Source organism: Ictidomys tridecemlineatus, chromosome 7, assembly GCF_052094955.1.
Source record: "Ictidomys tridecemlineatus isolate mIctTri1 chromosome 7, mIctTri1.hap1, whole genome shotgun sequence".
In the NCBI taxonomy this organism is placed as follows: Eukaryota; Metazoa; Chordata; class Mammalia; order Rodentia; family Sciuridae; genus Ictidomys; species Ictidomys tridecemlineatus.
Genome location: NC_135483.1, coordinates 57,461,233 through 57,484,391, shown reverse-complemented (window position 1 = coordinate 57,484,391; position 23,159 = coordinate 57,461,233). Strand labels below are relative to the sequence as shown.

At 39.7% G+C, this 23,159-nt stretch overlaps 1 protein-coding gene across 1 annotated transcript in view; it reads left to right on the top strand.

Annotated features, from left to right (window-relative positions):
- Positions 1-19,902, top strand: part of Rdh10 (retinol dehydrogenase 10) — a 28,418-nt gene extending 8,516 nt beyond the window's left edge. The window contains exons 3-6 of the mRNA XM_005335826.3: positions 15,235-15,333; positions 16,522-16,667; positions 18,306-18,437; positions 18,542-19,902. Of these exons, the coding sequence (XP_005335883.1) occupies positions 15,235-15,333; positions 16,522-16,667; positions 18,306-18,437; positions 18,542-18,665 (501 nt within the window). The 3' untranslated portion in view covers positions 18,666-19,902. The remainder of the gene's footprint in view (positions 1-15,234; positions 15,334-16,521; positions 16,668-18,305; positions 18,438-18,541) is intronic.
- Positions 19,903-23,159: the final 3,257 nt, after the last annotated feature.

Below are 23,159 nucleotides of genomic sequence, written 5' to 3'. Positions count from 1 at the left end.
ATAATTTTTGCTAGGCCCTAATCTTTTGTACTAGAAATCAAAATCCACAGCATGGAAAAGTGTCTCTTTACGAAATTAGTGTGAGTAGGGAACCAGACATTAAACCCTATGAGAAACTTCCCCACGTATTTGATCTGTGTTCTAATCTGTCTAGTTATCTCAGTTTGGAAAATACTGCAAAGTAACCAATGCCATCATTTCTAAGCTATATGAGTAGAATGTGGTGCTCCCTCATTGCCAAATGCAGTGTGCAGCTTGATCTTCCACAGAACGTGACCATCTCCTTGAATCTTGAGTGCTTTAGTTTCCATGAAGAGTCACCTTTCTGTTCCTCTCTCTGCCTTCCCAGTCCTCTTGGCCTCCCCACCTTTGGAATGTTGGCTCTTTAGGATTGTGTGCTCGGACCAGTTGTCTCTGTACACCTTTTCCTAACTGCGTGAAATCAGCATGTCACAATACGAAACTAACTCCTCTTTGCCCCTTCTTGCATTCCACAGTTGGTCAGTCACGAGGCTTGAGAACATCGGCATAATCTTCAGTTCTCTATGTGGGTCACCAAATCCTGACTGTTCTCTCTCGCCACCGAGGACTTTAACTAATCCCCTTCTTTCCATTCCCACCCCTTCATGTGTACCTCCATCACCTCTCGCCTAGACTCAGAGCCTCTTAACTTCTTTCTCTGTTCCCATTTTTTGCTCTTCAATCCAGGGTTATCTATGTAGAGCTGAGTTTGCTTGAAACCCTGTGTGACCACATGACTCACAGTCCAGCTCATTAGCATGGCATCTTGGGCCTTTCAAAGCTGAATTACACCTGCCTTCCCAACTCAGCACCTCATACAGCCCCTGCTGTACTATAAACTCCAGCCAGGCTGCTCTTTACTGTGCCCCAAGAGAGCCCTGTGTGCTCATGCTTCATGGAAGAACCTTTGGCTGGCTACTCTGCCACTTGAGTCCATTTTATTTGGAGACTATAGAAGTTGATTAGTATAAAAAAAAAAAATATCACTCCTGCAAAAGAAAAATACAAATTGCAAGTGTTTTCATGTTGACTTGACAGTAACTTTATACATTAAGGTGGTAGCCCCTATAAAATAATCATCAAATCCTAGATTCAAGGATTAGTCCCTTCTTGTTTGATCATGGAATGACAGGGGCTATTTGTCTCCATTCCTGAAAGCAAAGCCGTATTTGTTCTTTCTTCTCTTGTTATTTTTTTTTCTTTTTTCTCCTTTTCTTTTACTGGTATTAGTAATTGAACTCAGGAGCACAGAACCTCTGAGTTATATCTTCAGCCCTTGTTTTATTTGAGACAAGGTCTTGCTAAGTTGCTGAAACTGGCCTCAAACTTGTGATCCTCCTGCCTCAGGCTCTTGAGTTGCTAGAATTCACGCCTTTATTACCATGCCTAGTCCTTCCTTATTTCTCTATTCAGGACTTTATCCATTATCTGACCAGGTAGAAATTAATCTATAGGACATTTCAAAATGCAAGTATTCTTTAACCTATGCTAATGTAACACTGAGTAGCTTTTTCAAAAAGACTGAATGGAGAGTGCGGTAGCCATTCATTGCAGGACTGGAACCTAAACAAGAGTTACAAACCATATGGCTAGATATAACTGCTCACCTTCTCTCAATTCATTCTCTTCCCTTAAATTTGTTTTTACGCTAATCACTTTTCAGATTTTCAAGATCTTTGCCAAGTTCCAGTAAATTGATTTAATAACTAATGAATAGATAGTGGCAGTCTGAGAAAATTATTTTCAAGCAATTTAATAACCTTACTTGAAAGTTGAATTTTTGGTAGGAAACTCCTTTTTTCATTTAATGTTTTTTTTCAAGTTAAGGAATAATTAATAACAGATTCACCTAAAATTTCTTAGTTTTTTCAGAAACTAAAATTAAGCCTCCCTCGTTTGTGATAAGTCACCAGTTTGCCTCTTTCTAATCTAGATATCTGCCTATATAAATGTATAGATGCTGTGATTTGTCTATTTGCTTTGTGTTTCACTATATTTAATAAGTAGAAGACACATGACTATGGTGCAGTCATAGCCATTAGAGCTGGGAAAGTGTACTTAAGTAGGTCTAAGTCCTATAGACATGTTGAACATCACTAATCCAAACATCTTCAATCTTTTTTTTCGGAGGGGGGGGGGTACTGGAAATTGAATCCAAGGTGCTTTACCACTGAGTCACATCCCCATTCCTTTTTTTTTTTTTTTTTTTTTGAGACAAGGTCATACTAAGTTGCTTAGGGCATCACTAAGTTGCTGAGGCTGGCTTTGCAATCCTCCTGCCTCAGCCTCTTGAGCTGCTGGGATTACAGGCATGCACCACCATGCCCAGCTGAAATCTTAAACACTCCAAAATCTGGAAGTTTTTGAGTACCAACATGATTTCTGAAGTTCCACACTTGAGGTCACATGATGAGGTCAGTCAAAATGTAGACATACTAAATATAATATATAAAATTGCCTTCCTGTTATATAAGGTATTATGAAACATAAATGCTTTTTGTAATTAAACTTGAGTCCCATCCCCCAAAGCATCTCATTAGGTAGATACAAATATTACAATATCCAAAACACTTTGGGTCCCAAGCATTTTGGATAAGGGATACTCAACCTGTACCTAGAATGTTTTTGGACCCCCAAACTGTACTATGCTGAAGTTCCACTAGGGGGTGTACTGGCAGGGTGGTTTTGCATCTCATTTCTTACAACCAGTATTTTCCTAAGAGAAAGGGGCCCTTTGTAACTAATCTTTGGAGTATGACAAAATTTCCAAAGATTAAGAAATGGGGAACTATTCTCTGCCTCTGTTGAATGAGATAAGTCCCATGTTTTGATCCTGTAATTCCAAGGATCAGATTAAAATGTGTTAATCTATTTTGGTTTAATTAGTTATTTCTTATCTCAGAAGTTAGTATAGTAAGTTAGCTATTCAAAGACCTATCCCTTCTTTTAGTTTCTGTCAACTGACCTAGAAACTCCTTTCAGGTTGAGGCCCATGTAAGCATAATTGGGAAATAACTCAAAAGACAGATGCTTTTAATTCTTTAAAATATAGAGTAGGTAGATAGAACATACTGCTAGTCTATAATATGGTAGCACTAGAAAATGAACCTGCATTGTGTCTTAACGCCCTGTTAAGAGACCATTGTTGAGAAATAGATTGGCAGAGCATAGCCTCGGGATTTCACCGAGTTTACCTGATATACCTGGCCAACCAGTCCCAGTCACCTGGATTTATGCAGGTTCCCCAGCTCTGCTCCAGAGGGTACAGCTTTTCATCTGTAGGAATGCCAATGTCTTTTACCCAAAGTGGCCTACTCTTTTTCCTTTTTTACTTTATTTGTCAATTCTCTTAAAACCTAAGTTCACACCTGTCAGAGACCATTTTCCTAAATGCTCTGAAACTAAAATTAAGTGAGCCACAGGGGGGAAAAATGAATATCCTCTCATAATGATCATAAAACTTTCAACACTGCAGCAAATGCTGCTAGAATATTTAACAACCAAGGGCAATTACTGTGGAAACCTTGAGTGCTGTCAAATTAGCCCCTTACAATGACAAGTCACAGTGAATTCACTTTTGGAAACAACATTACTTGGTCTGTGAAACTTTCAAAGATCACACAAAGATTCGGGAAAGGCACTAGTGGTGGTGTTAAACATGGTTTTGTTTTTTTTTTTTTTTGGTCTGGGGAAGTCACAAGTGTTTCTCTCTTATTTGCTGCTTGCATAAAATGTGAATTTCTTGCCTCTCCTTTAAATACCTTCATACTGGGATTTTTGAATATTAACAAGTTTCAGCTTCTTAGTGATATTCTAAGCAATGGGGCTCAAAATAACACTTCCTAAATCAGTGTAACTGGGGAAATATTTGTGGTGTAACTTGTGTAAACACATAGGTATTTTGAGGACAAGTGAAACTTAAAATTCAAAGCCTGAATTTTCCCACCTGCAAATTGTGATTAACATACTGCCCCCTACTGATTTCTCAAGGATTTTTTTTTAAAGGGGGTCAGTTTTGCAATCTCTAGGGAAAAAACAAACAAACCACAAAGTGTAATTGTTTTAAAATAATTTTTATTTGTAGTATTTCTACATTTACTGGATACTTCTTCATGAATTTTGATTCATAACTTAAATTGTTGTTCTTTGCTAGTAGAGAAAAGGGTTAGGAAGGAGGTGTGACTGGTAAGTGTTGTTTCCTAGCATCATCAAGGATTCTGGAAGAAAGGAGTGAGGTAGCTGAAGCAACTGCTTAGCAACATGCTCTCAAGTCTTTTTTTTTCATGGTCCTATACTAAGTTTTAACCGGAAGTATGGTCAGGCTCTGTGTGGAGGGAAGGAAGGACAGAAGATATACATAGTAAGAACCAGGAACTGCAGGAACTTAAAGAAGGAAACAACCTATCCAAAAATAGATAGCAATTAGAATTAAAATAGCCTGCAAATATATGCTTAATGAGCCTTGTGTACATTTACTATACTTTTTATGTAACACTTAAATTTACAAAGCACTTTTCTCTCATTTGAGCTTCACAGCAACTTTGAATTAAGTATTATCCCATTTTTATGGGTAAGAGGTCCTGAAACTTCTGTAAGGTCACCACCAAGGAAGGAAGAAGCTAGGACCTAGACCCTCAGCCTGGGGCTTCAGGTCAGAACGTGTACAAATACCTACCTGGGCTACTTGTTCAAAGCTCCTGGTATAGTAAATTTTCCAATGAGTCACTTATGGTTTTTGCCCCGTGGTATAATGTAAGAATTAATCTTCAAATGTTGATTTTTTTTTTATTAGCATGGTTAGCTTAGCAATAACTGATTAACTCTAGCTTAATATCCCCAGAAAGTTTGCTCTATAAATTAGACAAGCATGTAAAATTCTAGCCTGAAGAGTCAATACCACACTAGACTTTTATTACCAAAGCTCAACTCAGAGGTTTTTTTCTGAACCTTTTCTGTAATTTTCCATGACTGTATTCGAGGTAGCCAATATAGTACATCCTTTGTCACCCAGCCTCCTTCCCTTTCCTAGTGTGGGTGTTAGCTTTGGTAAATTGGACCTGAGAAGGTAGGCAATGGAAAGGGATCTTCTACAAGGACTGGCTGCATAAAGTTGCATAAGTACTTGGGACCAAAATTTCAATAACACTGTGGTTTTAGTTAAGCTTGTTTTGTTGCCTTATCTCCTGGAAAATGTTAAACCTTTATTCTGTTATATAATAATCTTAGGGGATCAGAATTTCAGAAAGCTCATAACCTTTCCCTTTTGAGATGTTAACCATGGATTTTCAAAATTCTGCAGTTTGAGATGGTTGATAACAAGTCCAAGCTTAACCCAAACATCTGATTTATAAAGGAGTAATCTTTTTCTAGGTAGGATTTTCTCACAGACTTGCCAAACTATGAAAGTTTCTGTGGTTCACTTGCCCAGGGAAAGGTGAAAGAGGGAGGTGCTGAGGCAGACGGGGTCTATGTTGTCTTCATAGGAATGTCTTCAAAGCTATGGATGAGAGGGAGAGGATTTTGAAGTCCTGAGGTCTCTTTGAGAGCTTGCTAGTGCTAAAAGTGGATCCAAGACAAATACACAGACAGTCCACAAGTTCTCACAGTTGTTCATACAAAGTGCTAAGGGCTCTTGACTTAATAATCACCATAATGGAGATTAAGGGGCAGCAAGAAGAGAGATGTGAAGATTGTTCTGCCATTTTGCTAAATTTTGAGGAGAAATTGATCTGAAGCCACTTGAGATTTGGAGTAGACAGATTCCCCTGGCTCATTCTAGAACCCTGTTCTTGGCTTGTGGTCCAGAGTAGCAGCAGCAGCAACAGCAGCAATACCACCTGGGGTCATGTTAGAAAGAAAGGCTCTGGCCCCCTTCCAAACCTTCTGAATCAGTATCTGAATTTGGTCGCATTCCAAGCAATTCCTGTGCACATCAATGTTTGAAGAGAAACAGCTCTTCCATACTTCTTTTCCTTTCTACTTTTTCAATACCTCCCCCTATTTTTCCCTGAGTAAACCAGCCCTTTAGGAATCCCGTATATGTGCCAGGCATGGTTGCACGTACCTGTAATCCCAGCGGCTTGGGAAGCCATGGCAGGAGGATTGCAAGTTCTAGGCCAGCCTCAGCAACTTAGGGGGACCCTGTCTCAAAATAAAAAGGGGTGGGGTACATAGATCAGTGGTGAAGAGCCCCTGGGTTCAATTCCCACTATAAAAAAAAAAAAAAAAGATGGTATATGAGGAAAATGTCAGATCCTGCACTCTGGACCCCACCCTTATCTACATTTTTGTTTTAAATTTGGATTAAGGTCCAGTATCTCAAAAGAGTGAGTCCAGGTGCTCTTTTGCTCACTACTTTCCCCAGTTGCTGTACCCATAGCCATGAGCAGCATGGCAGAAGGTAGGGATCGTGAAGGGTTGAGTTCTTCCTGCCCAGGACCAAAATAAACTTCTGGAATTAATTTGTGGGAGGTCAGGGACCTTGCAGGTGTTGCTGTGGATCCCTTCCAGCCTAGGGCCTGGCACATCGGGAACATTCATAATTGTTGGATGACTGAGGAATGGTTCCACATAGTCTTGCTATACTTTAAGGGGGTAGTAGTTTAAAAGTATACAAACTTGGGGCTGGGATTGTGGCTCAGCAGTAGAGCGCTAGCCTAGCACGGGTGGGACTCAGGTTTGGTCCTCAGCACCACATAAAAATAAAGGCATTGTGTTGTGTCCATCTACACCTAAAAAATTTTAAAAAAATGTTTAAAAAAGTATACAAACTAAAGTGGTAGGATTTTTTTTTGTCTTCAGTGTTGGAGATCTCAGGGCCTCATACATGCTGTGTAAGCACTCTGCCACTGAACTACATCCACAGGCTATATGGAGCCCAGTTTAAGTTGTGCTTCCCCCCCCACACACACACACACCAGCTTGGAATGTATTCCAAACCTAGAAAAATGTCATGACAATGTGAGAATTAGATTTGAGGAGAAAACCATCACTGGAGTATGTGGAACTTGGTTTGCTAATGCCCACATCCCTACTAGATAGTGGGAGCCCTCGAGGGGTCAGTTTTGCCTTCAGGGGGACATTCGCAATACATTTTTCTTATCAGACTAGTGAAGCTGCTACTGGCATCTAGTGGAGAGAAGAGGACGCTGCCAAAACATCCATGAGGCCCCAAAAGCCCCCCAGGGCATAAAATAACCCAGCAATAAATATAATGGTGCTGACACTGGGAAACTGTTCTAGAAAACTGGGTCTCAAACTTTCTACTTATTGGAGTCACCTGGGGAATGTTTCCTCTTACTGCCTGATTTCTCTCCTTTGGATTTTCTGGTATAACTGGTCTGGGATGTGGCCTGGGCACCAGGAGTAAAACTCCCTAGGCAATTCTAATGTATAGCAAAGTTTGAGATCCACTTATTTAGAGAAAAGGTGGGTTCTGCAATCATTAAAGTTCTCTAAGAGGTTCAAAAAGATTTATTTATTTATTTTGGGTAATGCTTAGCTCCATACAGGTACCATAAACCCTTATATATATTAAGTGACTTGTAAGTATTTATATAGTGCATGTTCAGGAAAAAATTTTTAGGAGTAACCTCTTGATTATGTCTATCCTGTTTTTAAGTAAAGATTTGTTGTTGTTTTAAGCTCACTAGAAAGCAGGAAAGAATTTGAACTATTTGCACTCATGAATTACAAGGGCTGATGATCATGGAGACATTGCTGGGTTATGCTCTTGGAAGGGGCAAAGGCGCCCTGCCACTTCAGATGGCCCAGCAGTGGTTAAGCTGGCGTGCATGTGCTTGTGCCTCACGCAAGTGGTTACTGGTCACTAGAGCAGAACCGAAGCCTCTGCCCTTTGGAAGATCTGTCTTTATTACCATTTCTGAGAAGTGATGTGCATTTGGGGCAAAGCAAAGGGATTAATGATAGCCCCTTGTTTGGCAGGTGATTTGGCTGCAATTTTGTGGGTTATTTTCTTTATTCCATAAAGAGTTATTGAGGTGGGGGAGGGGCCTGGGTCTGAGCGAGATCATTGAACTTTCCTTTGATCATCTCTGGTCCAGTCAGGGGAGGATCAAGGGAAACAGCATTTTAAAAACAGTGTCCGGTGTTCATAGTTTTGTTCACACGTTGAACTGCCATGGGTTCAAGTAAAACAGAAAAACAACTATTTTGCACAGATAATTCGCAATATTAAATAGGCTGCATGAATTCAAGTTATATTATGTTAAAAGGCACAGCCATGACAACATATAAATGTTTAATGGCTAGATATTTTATTAATCACCAGGGGCTGGCAGCCACACTAATGGAGCTGATACCTTATTGAGTCATTTACGAGAGTCTTAGGCAAGTCCTACCTCAGTATTAAGACTTGTATTTTGAATGCACAGTAGGAAATGAAGAAGTCTTGAATATGAACCTAACATTTTTTTAGCTAAAAATCCTTGGAGATCTCTTCTTTTTGTCTCACAAATGAGTTAAATGAAGATTCAGAGAAGTCAGGTAACGAAAAGAAGGTTGAAGCTTCAGCAGTCAGAACCGTGCAGATTTCTGGAATCCAAAGACCAGTGTACTTTCCAGATAGATTGAGTTTTAAGTCACCTCATTTCTGGTATATCTGCATAGCGAGCCCTAAAATATAAGGGATTATTGGGATCTGACTTGCAGCCTTGGGGTAGATTCACCCCATCCTTTAGCAGTGGGAAGACAAGTTAATGAAGCATTTATTTTTGCTGAATAACTAATGGTGTCATCATCTAGGTGTTCATTTGAAAAGCCTCGCTCTTTTATTAGCTTCTTGGTTGCAGGGCAACTGTAAGAGTATTCTTGTGCATGTGTGTTAAGTATTAACTGCTGATGCTGTTCAAATGTTAAACGAATCCCTGTAGCCTCACAATAATAATTTTTTTAAAGGATGGTAAATGTAACATTGGTACAGATTTGATGACATATTCCTTGGTCTCCCTCTCTATCTAGAAAGAGATGTTTTGTCTCAATCTGACAGAAATTAAGATGAACACTTTAAGTCAGAGACAGTAGTTCCAGGCTTCAGTTATCTTGAGGCTATTTTGCACAATTAGGAGATCTTTCTGTGTCTGCAAACATAGCCAAATAGGAAAAGGAACAAAGGCCATTGTGCAGCTGCATGAGTGTCAGAATGTCTCCTGTCAGCTGCAACTAAAGTAGTTAAAGCCTAACCTTTGTTGGCAAGCAATATACTGACTTTATCTCCCAGTTATAGATAGTTCCATAGTGAAGATTGCCTTTTTGAAATAATATTGTGGTCAAAGTAACTTTTCTAAAGTTTGACCATTATATTTATTATTTGAAACCAGCAAAATTAAGAGTATTTAGGTTCATTTTCCTCTCACAGGGTAACTGGTGGTACATCACCATGTTTAATCTTTGAATGCAGTAATGAGCAATTAACCTTCTTAACACAATCCAGTCTATTTCCAACACCTTCAAAGTTTGTGTGGTTGAATCAGTATTCCAGGAACAGTAACTGAATTCTCAGAGAAGAGTGCCACCAGATGTCATTTTAGCCTTGTAAATATTCAAGAGAATATTCGATTATGATTCTGACAAAAATAAGTTACTCTGCTGGCACCTTAGGCAAGAGGAGAACAGGAGGAAAGCTATTTACCATGGTAGGGACAGCATAAAGCATAAGCACGTCCAGGTAGATATTTTTGTTTGATGGACTCTATTGTATTCTCATTTTCAGATCGTACAAAATGCTGTCATTTTGGAGATCTGAAAACCTACATCAGCACACCATCCTCTATATATGCCAGTTCCCATTGTAATATAATTTATAGCTCTCTGGAAATTAATGTTTAATCTGTTTCTTGGACATTCGAATAAGAGATATAAACTTCAAAACAATTCTTTTAAAAGACTGTCACTAGACAGTCATGCAAATGCACAAAAATCCAACCTAAGGCCTTTTCCTACTGTGAAAAATTAACCGTGCTTTTCCTTCGGTGTAAACCTAGGGCTGTTTACAGATACAGGGAATGCCTTCTGGGTGTTTTACAGACACCATCTCAAAATTTCAAGTCCGGCTTTGCCAGACACCATGTTTCTTCACATTCTCTTTTGCTTAACTTTCAGCTAATTTGTCCTGACACCGCAGCTGCAGGCTCTGCACTGCACAGTCTGTCATTAAGAGCACCAAGAGTGATCTGGAGGTCAGAACTGTTGGAAGTTAATTTGGCGTAAACCCAACTTTCAAAGATTTCTCAAGCTATGACATGCCATGTCTATGTGCAGTCACTTACACTTCTGTGTGAGAAGATCTTGCCCATATTATAAATGTGACCTTTACAGGTATCTTTCAGAGGGCCCAGTGCTTTGAAGAGGAACCCTGAGGAGCTATGGAGATATTAGACTTGTTAAATGTGTCTCATAGGAATGTCAGTGTTCATTTAAATGTCCTCCTTTCTTTTTCTTTTTCTTCTTCTTTTTTTTTTTTTAAATCACGTAAGCAACCCTGTCTGCTGGCAGCAGATTTTTAACCTTGTGATAAAATTAATCACAAATAATCAAAGTTCTACATTTACCCTTTACAGCCAGGGTCAATTATTACGATTTTTTCTTTTTTAGCAATTAAGAGACCCTAGATCTCTTCCAACTCTAAATTCTCTAAACCTTCCTGGTTCAAATATAGGTAACTGATATTGAGACACCCCCCCCCCGCCCCTTTAGATCAAGAGTTACTCAAGATTTTCTTGATAAAGGACTAGATCTCCTCTGTTTTCTAAACATTCAATTAAGAGGACACAGAATGAAGTACAATTCTGGGTGTTTGGTTTAGCCTCCAGCAAACCTTGCCAACCAGCATGGGTGCCGGCTCTCTAGAGACTGATTAAATGCCCTTCCTGTGGGGATCCCATCATGCTTGTTAAGTCCTGATCTAGATAATCTGTCCTTACAATTGGTCTAACGCAGCAGTCCTGGGGCAGTGAATTATCTGACTCTCCCTTCTCAGATCCTCCATGGCAGCATACCCATGAAATTCTACTCACACCGCTTGGGTGTGCATTTCAGATTTGCCCTTTATGTTCTTCTAACAACTCTTTGAGACAAAGTTAAAGATCATGAACCTTAGCTTGAACTGACTGGTGTCATGGCAACTAGAACTTCACCTTTTGCTGGTCCCCACCTCGTACATGCTACAATATTTGTGCACATTAATAATTCATTGCAAAGTGCCAGATTTCTTTGTTCTGTCAAGCTGTGTCAAGGACCGAATATGCTGTGCTATCTCAGATGTCATCTACCAGACTGTTGAGGGCAGGAGTAATTAGAAAGGAAAACTAGTTGGGTTACTTTGGAAAATTCCTGAAAATGCAGTGCTTTCTAGTCACCCATTTATGGCACTTTTTTCCTTGCAAATTAAGGAACAGAATTAGTGTGGATCGAGGTTTATTTAATAATGCACCCCAGATCCCAGGTGGGGGTGGGCGTGTGGAAATAATGTACAAGGAATAATTGCTCATGTCCATTCAGGCATCAAGAAATGATTAACAGCCTTAGTCACATGTCCTAGGGTCCAGCAGGACCCCGAGCATGGGCTTAAGAGAAACCCTGAGTGGTCCTGATGTGGGTGCTCTTGCCCAGCTTGCCTCTGATCTGCATAGAGTGAGTGTCTGGCACCTGTTTTGGAAAACAAGCAGTCTGGGTCCCACAGCTGCTGGCATTACCTGCAGGGTTTCAGCAGCAGCTCATGTGTTGTTGACAGCCCTAGAGGTTGTGGTGATTGTAGTATTACCTAAGATTGAGTCTTTCTACATAAAGAATATGGTCTTTGTCTTCAAAGGTACACTATGCACAGACACATTGGATTTCATTTATAAAGAGATCAATTTGTTCCTGTTTAGGCAAAGAAGTCATATTTTAAACTGAACTTTGGCCCACTACTGCTTTAAATTTTTTTTGTAAATCCTCCCTCTCCAAAAAAAAAAAAAACTTTGAATTAAAACAAAGTAACCAACTTGTGTCACACTTCACTAGCTACTTAAAGTTGAAACATATTTCCCTGAACAATATGTTTATAACCCACAACTAGAAAATATTTTAATTATATAGCCGTATTTGAATTACTTTGCTTCTATTTTTTCTTTCTCTCTTCTTTTTTTTTTTTTTCTCTTTCAATATAAAACCAGTATCTTAACTCCCCTGCAAACAATTATGGGGCAGGGGCACAGGAGCAGAATCAGAACCAAATCACATTCTTTGGAATGTGAATGTACAGCCCTCCTGCTTATGTGAGAGAGGAAAAACTAGAGCTGGTTTACATTTGATGTATCAATTTAACCCAGTTTAATCCTGGTGAGTTTAAATTCTGCTTAGGGACAGGAATGAGACCAAGTCCTGTTTTACCCATCATTACAAGACCAGATCGTGACACAGTAACCGCACATAACACATGTTCAAGAATGACTAGTTGAATGGAGAAGTGAATACCACCAGACTCATTGCAGGGGAGGGATGAGGACTTTAATCAGTTTCAGAACCTTGCAACCAATTAAACTTAAAACAGTTAGGAACTTGTTAATCTTGTATCACCTGCCTTTATATGCTGAGGATCTGGGTTAGTCATTTAACACCTACAGGCAGAACCTCAGCACATGAATATGGGGAACTCATTAGAACCAGCCCACTCTGGTGTCTGTGAGTTACTAGTCTGCCCGCCGCCAGCTGGAGTTAGGATGGACACTGGCCACAGATGCAAGCAGCTCAGTGAATCAGATCTGTCAGGTAGCCAAGTAGCAAATTCTTACTTGTATTTTAAATTGTGTGTAATTTCTTAGGATTTAATACTAAGTTCCTATATTTACCTGTATTAAGAACTTTTAAAACAAAAAGATAGAAAGGACTCTCTTCTAACACTAGGCAAATTTTAATATAGATGACTGTGTGACTTTATTACGAGTCTAGTGATATGTGGCATGATCCTGTCTCCATGCCCAATTGTTGGCTGATGTGAGCGCTCTGAACAGATTGGAGGTAGGCTAGGCTAAGCCCTGAAGGTTGATAGTTTGGGTGTATTAAGTTTAGAAGCTTCTGTCCTTAGAAGCAATGCCTGGCTAACATCAAGAATAAATTTTGTACTTTTTAGTTAGTCTGGGAATAATTCATCATTAGTCAATTTATAGACATGATTTCTTAGGGATATGTTTTTAAATTTAGCTTGGAATATAGAAGCTTTGTGACATGACTTGATTTCAGTTCTGGGATATAATGGCCATATTATAAGTTATAGAGCCTGAAGTTGAACTATAATGACCTAAATTACCAGTTCCTGGCTTTGGGGGTTATAAGGCAGACTAGAGTTATAATTATTGTGATAGTTGCCCTAACAATTGCCATTTGCAACTCTGAAGAAACAATCCAGCTGAAACATGTGCTGGGCCCGTGCAGTAGTGAGAGGTGAACACGATCACAGGGTGGCGATTCTGCCTTAAAATTTGTAAGACTGACCTGTGTCATTCAGCTTCGTCTGAGACAGCCAGATAAATATAAAACAATTAATCAAAACATCATAAAAGCTTGTAATTATGTGTTAGGATGAATGGTACCAACTATGTGTCTTAGAGATGGACAAAGTCAAGCTGGTCTTGAATAATATTAGATAACACAGGCAGGTGCATGGGCTGGGAGTGAGCTCCATGTCAGAGCACATGCTCATCCTGCACAAGGTCCTGGGTCTAATCCCCAGCACTGCAAAGCAATAGTAATGATTATTACAAAGGATTATTACAAAATAAAGGATACAATTAATATACAGCACCTGAAAGGCATTACAGACTGTATAACTCTTTGATCACTGTCACACTTTGGCTTATATAGAAAGGGATTGGGAATATAGATTCTTGAGAAGAATTTATAGGTAAAAGTGTGCAGGTGAGCAGAAGCATTAAGGAGACCCAGACAAATAAGGAACAAGTCCGGAATGGGGTACTGAGTGATGACCCAGGAGACAGACGGGGAAGACCTTGAGATGCTTTATAGATTCATCTGGCAAATGTTCCGTGAATTGGAGTGTGGAAAGACTTCTGAATTAATGAGATTGCTGGTTTTAATTTTATACATGCGAAAGTTATCATAACAAACTAAAGATTCATCCAAAAATTCAGTGAGTCCTTAGCCAAGAAATCTCTGAGAAGGGAACTCTTTTTTTTTTTTTTTTTTTTTTAAAGTCTGCTGTGTAGTGCTTTGTTTTTTAACTTCATAAATCATGGGAAGCTGTGTTGGCAGTAGACAATAACTCAACAGTGGACAGATTGCTCTTTTCCTGCTTTCTTTTAAGAAGCAGGTTATAAAACTGTTGGGAGCCTGGTAGAATAGTTAATAGATCATCTTAAGTAATTTGAAGGATTTTTTTTTTAATGCGGTTCTGCGTTTTGAAGGCAAGAGACCGAAGGGGAAAGAGAGTTTAGTAAGAAATCGGTGCCATCTCTGATTTTCACCACCTCAGTAGATCTGCCACATAGTCTGCCACCTTAAGTAGCCAGTCTCCTTCCTCTGTGGGATTTACCTCAGAGACCCCCACAGTGCAGTTTGGTCCTTTGAAATTCTACAAGTTCTTATCAGTATAGCATTAGCATCGTGGTATTTTTTTTTCATTAAAATGGTTGTGTATTTTTACCATTTTCTACATTCTAAAGCACTTTACCTTCTGCTAGTGTGCACATGAACAGTGAACCTTTTGGTGGTGCAGCAGCTCTTCCTTCCCCGGGCTATCACTAATTAGATGTAGCGGTAGGAAAAGCATTTATACAAGGCACCTGCTCATAGGGAGGCTTCAGGTCCTCAGAGCAGATGGCTGTGCTGAAGTGTCATGAGCGCAAAAAGATCCCTGCCCTGGGAGTCACTTTAGATTAACAGACAACTGTCACTTAAAGGTGATAAAGACCCTTCCACTAATAGCTTTCTTCTCATCTCTAGGCATTGTCCCCCAAAGTCCTCGTGTTACAGTCTGGTTGGTCATGGCCTCTAATAGCCCTGTCATGCCAATGATATGGTACTGAGTTAACCAGACACATAAAGGATCTTCTCTTTTTTGGAAAATATAAAATGTTTTTAAATGAATTGGGAAGTATAATATTGTATGGGTCAGAGTTTGTTCTGTGACCCTGGATTGGGTTTTAGAGGAAATTCAGCAGGTCACTTCTAAAACTTGAATCTTATCTTTCCTTTCAGACAACTAAGGCCTTTCTTCCTACGATGCTGGAGATTAATCATGGTCATATTGTGACAGTTGCAAGTTCCTTGGGATTGTTCAGTACTGCTGGAGTTGAGGTTTGTCAGATATAAAGCATTTCCTTCAGATACCCCGTGATGAACACCTCACCAGAGTACCTGCTGCCTGTACATTTGTGGAAGTGTCCAGTTGGCGTGCTGAATATAGGATGTTTCCCAATAAACCAGGGCCAGCTGTTGAAATGGAATTATACCTCTTCTGCCATAAAATCACTTCTACTGGCTTGACAAAGTCGCAGCAACAAGAGAAGCAGATGGGCCAGTCCTAAGTGTACCCCATTTCCATCGGCAGCCTTGATGATGGTGGGAGGCACAGGGTCAGGAATGGAACCATGGAGAGCAATGGTAGTGCTGTGGGGAACAGATAAATGAGGCCAAAGGTTCACGTTCTGTTTTCATCATCTTGCCAAAAGTGAGCTGCCTTGTGTTGGCTCATCAGACGAGTTGGTTATGTTCAATATCGGGTCTCTGCATTTTAAGTTTAGTGAACTTCATCAAATCCTGTTCCTCACCATGTTGAAATTATAAAACATACGTAAACTATTGTTCTGTGCTGTTTGTCTTATGGATACCCATAAAATTGAAAAAGATAATTTCATGCATATATGCAAAGGAACACAGAATAGATGGCTTCTGCATTCAGGAGATTTTTATTTCCATTCCTAACTTAAAGTTGGGTCATGGACAAGCACTGTGTATTGTGTGCCCTTAGGTTAAGTTCTAGTTTAAGTTTACAAGCTTTGATTATCATTTTCATTTGAATTTCACCCTAAAGAGAAAGTCAGATCATAACAACTTATAACCTGAGCTAGACTTGCCTTTGTTCTTCTTGCATTAATTTAAACAAACAGGTTTTTCAGTCTCCTTCACTGAACAAGAGACCATTTGTAAATTTTCCAGACACTTCAAAGTGAACCTCTCTGCATTTTTAACTTCAGCCTGTTAGCTTTCATAGAATCTTTGGCAGTAACTTCCCCAAAGTAATTTGATACTTAGTAGATGTGGCAAAAAGCATTCATCTGTTTCTGCTGTTGCTTTGAAAATATTATTTCTGCACTGAACCACATCGGATATCTGTCTTTTAAAATGGTTTCCTTTTCTTCGCTTGGCCACCTATAACCTTTTGTAGCAAACATCTAGCCAGGGAAGATAGAACTAGGGAAGCTTCAGGTTGTCTGGATTTGGACATGTTCTTAGCATTTCTGTTATTTCTCCTCTCTAACTCAGGATTACTGTGCCAGTAAATTTGGAGTTGTGGGTTTTCATGAATCCCTGAGCCATGAACTAAAGGCTGCTGAAAAGGATGGAATTAAAACAACCTTGGTTTGCCCTTACCTGGTAGACACTGGCATGTTCAGAGGCTGCCGAATCAGGTGAGTGGGAACATATTACGGATAAAAAGGATAACACTGGGGGAATGTGTGGAGTTGGATTTTCAATCCATCTTTTGCTTTAATTGTCATTTGACAGTTAACCTGTAGTTAATTGGTCAGGGTTAATTGGTTTTTAAAATTGTGTAAGTTTGGCAAGCAGGAGACCTGTGCCACACTAACAGTAACTTTCAGAAATTAATTCAAGAAGCATTGTATGTATGTAGTAAGTGGCTTTTCCATCCCTTCAGGGAGAAAGTGTAAATATCCAGGATCGTTCTTACAAGCTATATCCTCAAGAGTTATTTTCTCTTAGTGTTGGTAAATAAGAATACCAGAAGAAAAATTCTTAATATAATATTGGTTTAGATATGAAACAGTGTCCCTGTCACAGAGGAGTAACATGCCTTTATTCTAAAAAAGACATTGCATATTACATTCCAGATTCGGAAATTTCTCTTTTTCAGCAAGTATATGTTGCTAGATTGATTCTGACAGAACGAGAAGAATCATTTAGATTTACTAAAGATGAAATGAAAGACCCACACACTTAGAAAGAAGCACATGGGAATATAAATGTCAAGTTCCATCTGACTCACGTTTAGCAGAGTAAACACAACCACGAATCATTAAGAAGATACTTGTGAAGACACGCTTACTTTGAGATCTTCGCTTAAGTGAATCTCCCTGTTGGTCGAGAGCCATTCTTAACACATACTGAGCCAAACAAGCAGTGAATTCTGTGGAGGGCAATTTGAGTCATTCCAGTCTCGGACTGACTCCAAGTCTGGACTGAGAAATGAACTCTAGGGGGTAGGGATGCAGTTTAGTGGTACAGCACGTGCTCAGCATGCATGAGGCCCTGGGTTCCATCCCCAGCACCAAGAACAGAAAAAGAGAAAGTAGCTCCTTTTCTTGCATGTGTTCGTGTGTCAGTGGATGTTGGTTTGGTCTGGCTTTTTTCCCCTTATGTATCTAGAACCTGTTGTTGGAGGTCTTGAGGAGTTCTGTTTCCTATTTAGCACAGTTGTATGTGCAGACATCCAAAGCTGGGGTGGGAGGATAAATGCTAAAAGCAATAAATCGTGTTACTATGCTATTTCAACATGTAGCATAAGGAACTAAACTGTAGGGAGGATATCTGTGTGCCCTTCATTTCAGAACTCCCTAGAGACTATATTTTAGCTTTCCCTGTTCAGGGGAAAGGTGTAGACCTATTATTTCACTCAGAAAGGCTATGCCAGTGTTTACATGCTCACATTTTGGCTACACCTAATCCTAAAAGCTTTGCCTCTTATTGGGGTTTAATGCTTGTTATGCCAGACACCTACTATTTCTACTTAAAGGAAAATAATATGAAATACGTCTTGAAGCATCTTAAAAACACCACCTTCTCACTTTACAGAAAAGCAGACCATTTTTGCTTTTTTCCTCCTACCTTGTTTTCCTTCATACGTAATCAGATATGTTCATAGTAGGAAAATTTGGGGGGAAAAAAAATCCAGGAAAGCACCGTAAAGAAAGCAAAATGTACCCCATATCTGGTCACTCAGATAATGTCACAATGTTTTAAAATATGTATTTTCAGTCTTCACTATTGTTTAATACTGAATTTTATTTTTTAACATAAAACATATATAGGAAAGAAATTGAGCCCTTTTTGCCCCCCCTGAAGCCTGATTACTGTGTGAAGCAGGCCATGAAGGCCATTCTCACCGACCAGCCCATGATCTGCACCCCACGCCTCATGTACATCGTGACCTTCATGAAGAGGTAACTGTGAAGGGCTCTTCCTCACTGACCCAGCCTTTCCCTACCTGCCCCAGACCCTGATTAACTTGAGGCTTCGAGTTTGTAACTGTGACTTTCCATTTCAGCATCCTTCCTTTCGAAGCAGTTGTGTGCATGTATCGGTTCCTAGGAGCAGACAAGTGTATGTACCCTTTTATTGCTCAAAGAAAACAAGCCACAAACAATAATGAAGCGAAGAATGGAATCTAAGAATCTTTTTGTATGAGATATCATTTCTATCAGAAGACGATCAAGATGTTTCAGTCCAGTGCACATCAGCGTTACTGACATTCTCTGGATTCTAACCCCACGTTGACTTTTTTAAAAAATCAACTTTTTAAAAAAATAAAGTGTAAATTAACTGACTAGAGTACTTGGGAAGTGTGATCAGTCAAAGTGAGCTAAGCTTGTTGCTAACAGGATCCTTTAGACAGGACCCTAAAACCAGTCTGATCTTTAGACAAGCACTGTGTGACATCTTTGGGCTGTCATTATTTTTTTAATGAACAGAAAGTCTAGAAATGATAACTACAGTGTGTTTCACATGTGTGATTTTTCTGAATTCCCATAGAGTTTATGCATTCTTGTTAGTAAACTCTAGCCAACTGACATCCTTGCAACTTCAAGGACTATAGTGCTATATTTTCTCATCTTTTCTAAGTTCCAGTTGTGTAAAGCCTGTGTGGCTTTTTCATGATGTCTGTATGTTCAGCTCTTTTTGAAAACGAATTTTGAAATCTCCATCCATTTGAAGCCAGTGATGTCTGAGCATTACAGTAAAGATGATCAGTTCTTAAACTCACATTGACTAAAGTATTAGATGATTTTTTTTTTTTTTTTTTTTACATTTGACCTCTGAAATACTTCATTAAGTATCTGGAGACCTAGTTATCCAAAAAGACACGCATTTTCTACCTATGAATTTTGCTGCATATAGAAAGTGCCCTTTCCTCAGGAGTTGCTGTGTTTTGTGTTTTGGGTTGGACTCTTATCTAGAGTACATAGCAGCTTTGCAAAGAACCCATTTCTAAAAATGGGAATTTCTACATTAAAAAGTCCCCATTTTTGTGCCAACTATGATTAGTGAGGGGGAAAATCTTATTCTATGGAGTATGTAAGGAAGGGTGTAAAGATTCCTTTGGAAGGTTTATTCACATTGTAGAACAGCAAATGACATTTTTACAGTATTTTTTTGTAAAGCAAACTATTTTGTGCCTTGAATTTGGTATATGTGTATTAGTGAAACATTGTAAAAGTGAACTTCTACCTCTGTATCTAAATGTGTACCATCCACTTGTAAATTACTATGAACTATTATGTGATTGCTTTTTTTTTTTTTTAGAATGTCTTGTTTAAATAGTGACCAATGTTTAAGGCTATTAAAATAAGCCAACTTTTACTAATTGGGAAGTTTTATAAAGGACTGATTAAATTTAATTAAATTACATACCAGTGACTGTGATTATTATCAGCAATGTTGTAAGGAAAATCATTCTGTTCTTTTTCTTTCATGCCATCCATACGTTGCATGGTTAAATAAAAATGTTTGAATGGGATAGCTTTTGGGAACAGACATAATAACCCAGGGTATCATGCACCCAAATTTCCAATGTTACCATCTACCTATGTAAGATAGCTTCATCAAAGGCTGCTTGTATTAAAGTGGGAAGACGGGGCTGGGGCTGGGGCTCAGTGGTAGAGTGTTTGCCTAACATGTATGAGGCCCTGGGTTCGATCCTCAGCACCACACACACACACACACAAAAATTAAAGTGGGAAAACAGAAATACTCCCATTACCTGTGTTGTCTGGCTGCACCACAGATCAAACCTCACTGGATCCTTGTTCAGGAAAGGTCTTGGATCACTGCCAACCTTTCCAGTAGGGTTTTAAGGAAGAGCTTCATCACCTGTTTGAATTTCTCTTTATAAATGATAACTAAACCCTGAGGCATTTACCAACAGAAGCCCTGGCTGCCTCTTAATTTTCAGTTTGGGATTTAAATAAGTACTTTTAAGTAGCCGTATAACACTGTGGGGTGGGAGCAATTATTTTCAGGTTGTTCAGGTCTGCCACCCAACTAACACCCTAGAGAAATTGTTCAAGTTAATTTTATGACCCATTTGTCAACCTTAAAACTAAGGAAACTCTTCTTTACCTTTGGTTTTATTCTCATATGTTAGAATCTAAACCTATTTCTATTTTTGTTAATGCCCTTATAAGACTATCTATCTCCAAGTTCAATAAACTGAATTCATTTTGGGGTAGAAGGCATCCATTCCCATATCCCAGTCCAGTTTAATTACTTCTGGGGCTCTCCCTTGACTGTTGTCCAAACTCTTCCCATTTTTAATGTGGCACTTGGAAAGGGATACAATTCCTGCAAGTTTGGAACTGCAGGATTCCTACATGTCGTCTTCATCCCAGTATCATATTCTCAGCATTATGCTATTTTGCTGGGGGTGGGGTTGGGGGGTCCTAAACATTAAATCTGTTCTAGTCTTGCACGCTCGTATTGATCACTAAGTTAATCATAAGGTTACTTCTCCAGCTGGTGGCTTATCTGTACCTATGCCACACACATACACCTTGACATTAATGCCAGCTTGAAATACGTTCTCTTTTTCTCTCATCTGGCCTGTTCATGTGAGTGTTCAGGGCCATTGGGTTCAAGGCTGACACCCTGCCCCCCAACCCTTTCTGTCCCTAGCTGGTGTTGTCCTTGTCCCTCTCTCTAACCTTTCAACCAGTATAATGATAATCATATTGAGTGGGACTCAGGAGTCAAAAGTTTTGAAGCTGGCAAAGATGAATTCCTACTATTGTTTTCCCCCTTGATCTACCAGGTCTGCTGCTCTGTCACAAAAGATTAGATTAGCTTGACAAGATTGAACTACATAAAGCCAGGCAAGTGTGTGTGTGTGTGTGTGTGTGTGTGTGTGTGTGTGTGTGTGTGTGTGTTTTAGTATCCTGTTTCCTTGAAAGACTATAGCTTTCAAATTTTTCCCAAGGCTTAAAAAAAAAAAAAATCAAGTTAAATGTCCTTTTCAAAGTTTTTGTTTCCAACTGGCAGAAATAATTCTAAATTGATGTTGACCTGTAACTTGGAAATTTGCTTTTGCCTCCAACAAAATATGAAATCAGTAAGGTTGGGGGAGGAGGATTTTTTTTTAATGCCAAATTAATTCACTGTGACTGATTGAAAAGAAGAGTAGAGATAGCAAAGCTGTGATGGACCAGAAGTGGCTGGGACGCAGGACTAGGGATGTTGAGTCAGCATTTGTCCACAGTTTAGCAGATACACCATGCATCTACTGAGCCAAAGGGCCTACCCCAGGGACTCAAGTAGCATGCAGTTAACTCAGGTACAAGGAAGTATACCTGAATGTGCCACAAATGAAGCCTCAGAGTGTGGGGAGGGGAAAGAATCCTGGACGGTTGTGATGGCCACCCATGAGGCCGGGAATGGGAGTTTGGGCACCTCTGGGAATGGATTCTCAGGAAAGGTACAGAGGTCAGAGTAGATAAATTATATTCATTGTGGCTGAAACAGAACATGGGAAGAGAACAGCATCCATTCTCTCAGGAGGTCCCATCAGAGAATAACCTTCATTACAGGATGAGAAATGTGTCCCTCATTTGATACAGAAGAGGGAAGTCCTAGATTTTTTTTTTTTTTTTGCAAGAAAGCAACATGGTCAGAGTTGTGAGTTAATAGAATCCATTAAGCTGCAATAAACAATTTCAAGACCCAGCAAATAGGGACACACCAGTTAGAAGGGCAGATGCTATAGTCCATCAGATGGGTGATGAAGGCCTGCAAGAGACAGAAGCAGTGAGAATGTCAGGAGAGCTGGGTCTGAGCAGCCAATGGCACAAAGGGAACTTGTAAGCTCAGGTGACTGAAGATAGCTTATCGCCCAAGAGCACCTGAGTTGTTTTAAGTGAGAAGAATTCACAGGCAGTCCAACTTAGAAATGGTGCATTGGGGATGCAGGATGAGAATAACGCAGACAGCTGGACAACCAGCTCTGGTCCTTAGCGGGGAGGTTGGTGCTAAGATTCTGCATAGAAACTATGAAGTAAGCAAACCTGGGAGGGGGAAGCACAGAATGAGAAGAGATCCCAGATCCATGGGACCCAACTTGGGGACCCTCGGGCAGCCTCAGCAGAAATCATAAAAGGTGATGCAGTAAGGTTAAGAGGGGAACTTCCTTCTCCCAAGGAGAAACCAGACTAGAAACAATGCTCTCTTCCTGGACCTAATCCCCAGGCTGAGTCACACTAAAGAAACCTCAGTCTGGCCCAAGAAAAAGAGTCTGTGTGGCCAGCCCTGGGGCAGAGGCCCAGAAGGTGAAGGGCAGTGTCAACAGATAGCACATGAAGTCTTTAACCTTGTACTCGGGTTTCTAGTAACAAAATCCACCCTTAAAACGACCAAAGGAAAATTCTTTCCTAAACGAAACCTGGAAACTGTTGCTCTTTGGCAATTTTGTTTGCTTGGCCTCAGGAGCATGAATTGCTTAAATAAATGCACAGGCAACTTTTCATGAGAATCCTGGGGGAAAACAAAATACAAATTTCAAGCATCATCAAATGGATACATGTGAGTTCAGATGAACTCCTTTAATGTGCCAAAAAAGATGAGACAGGACCAATTCTTATCAGTCTGCTCGAAGAATCCTATCTGGTCTCTGGAACACT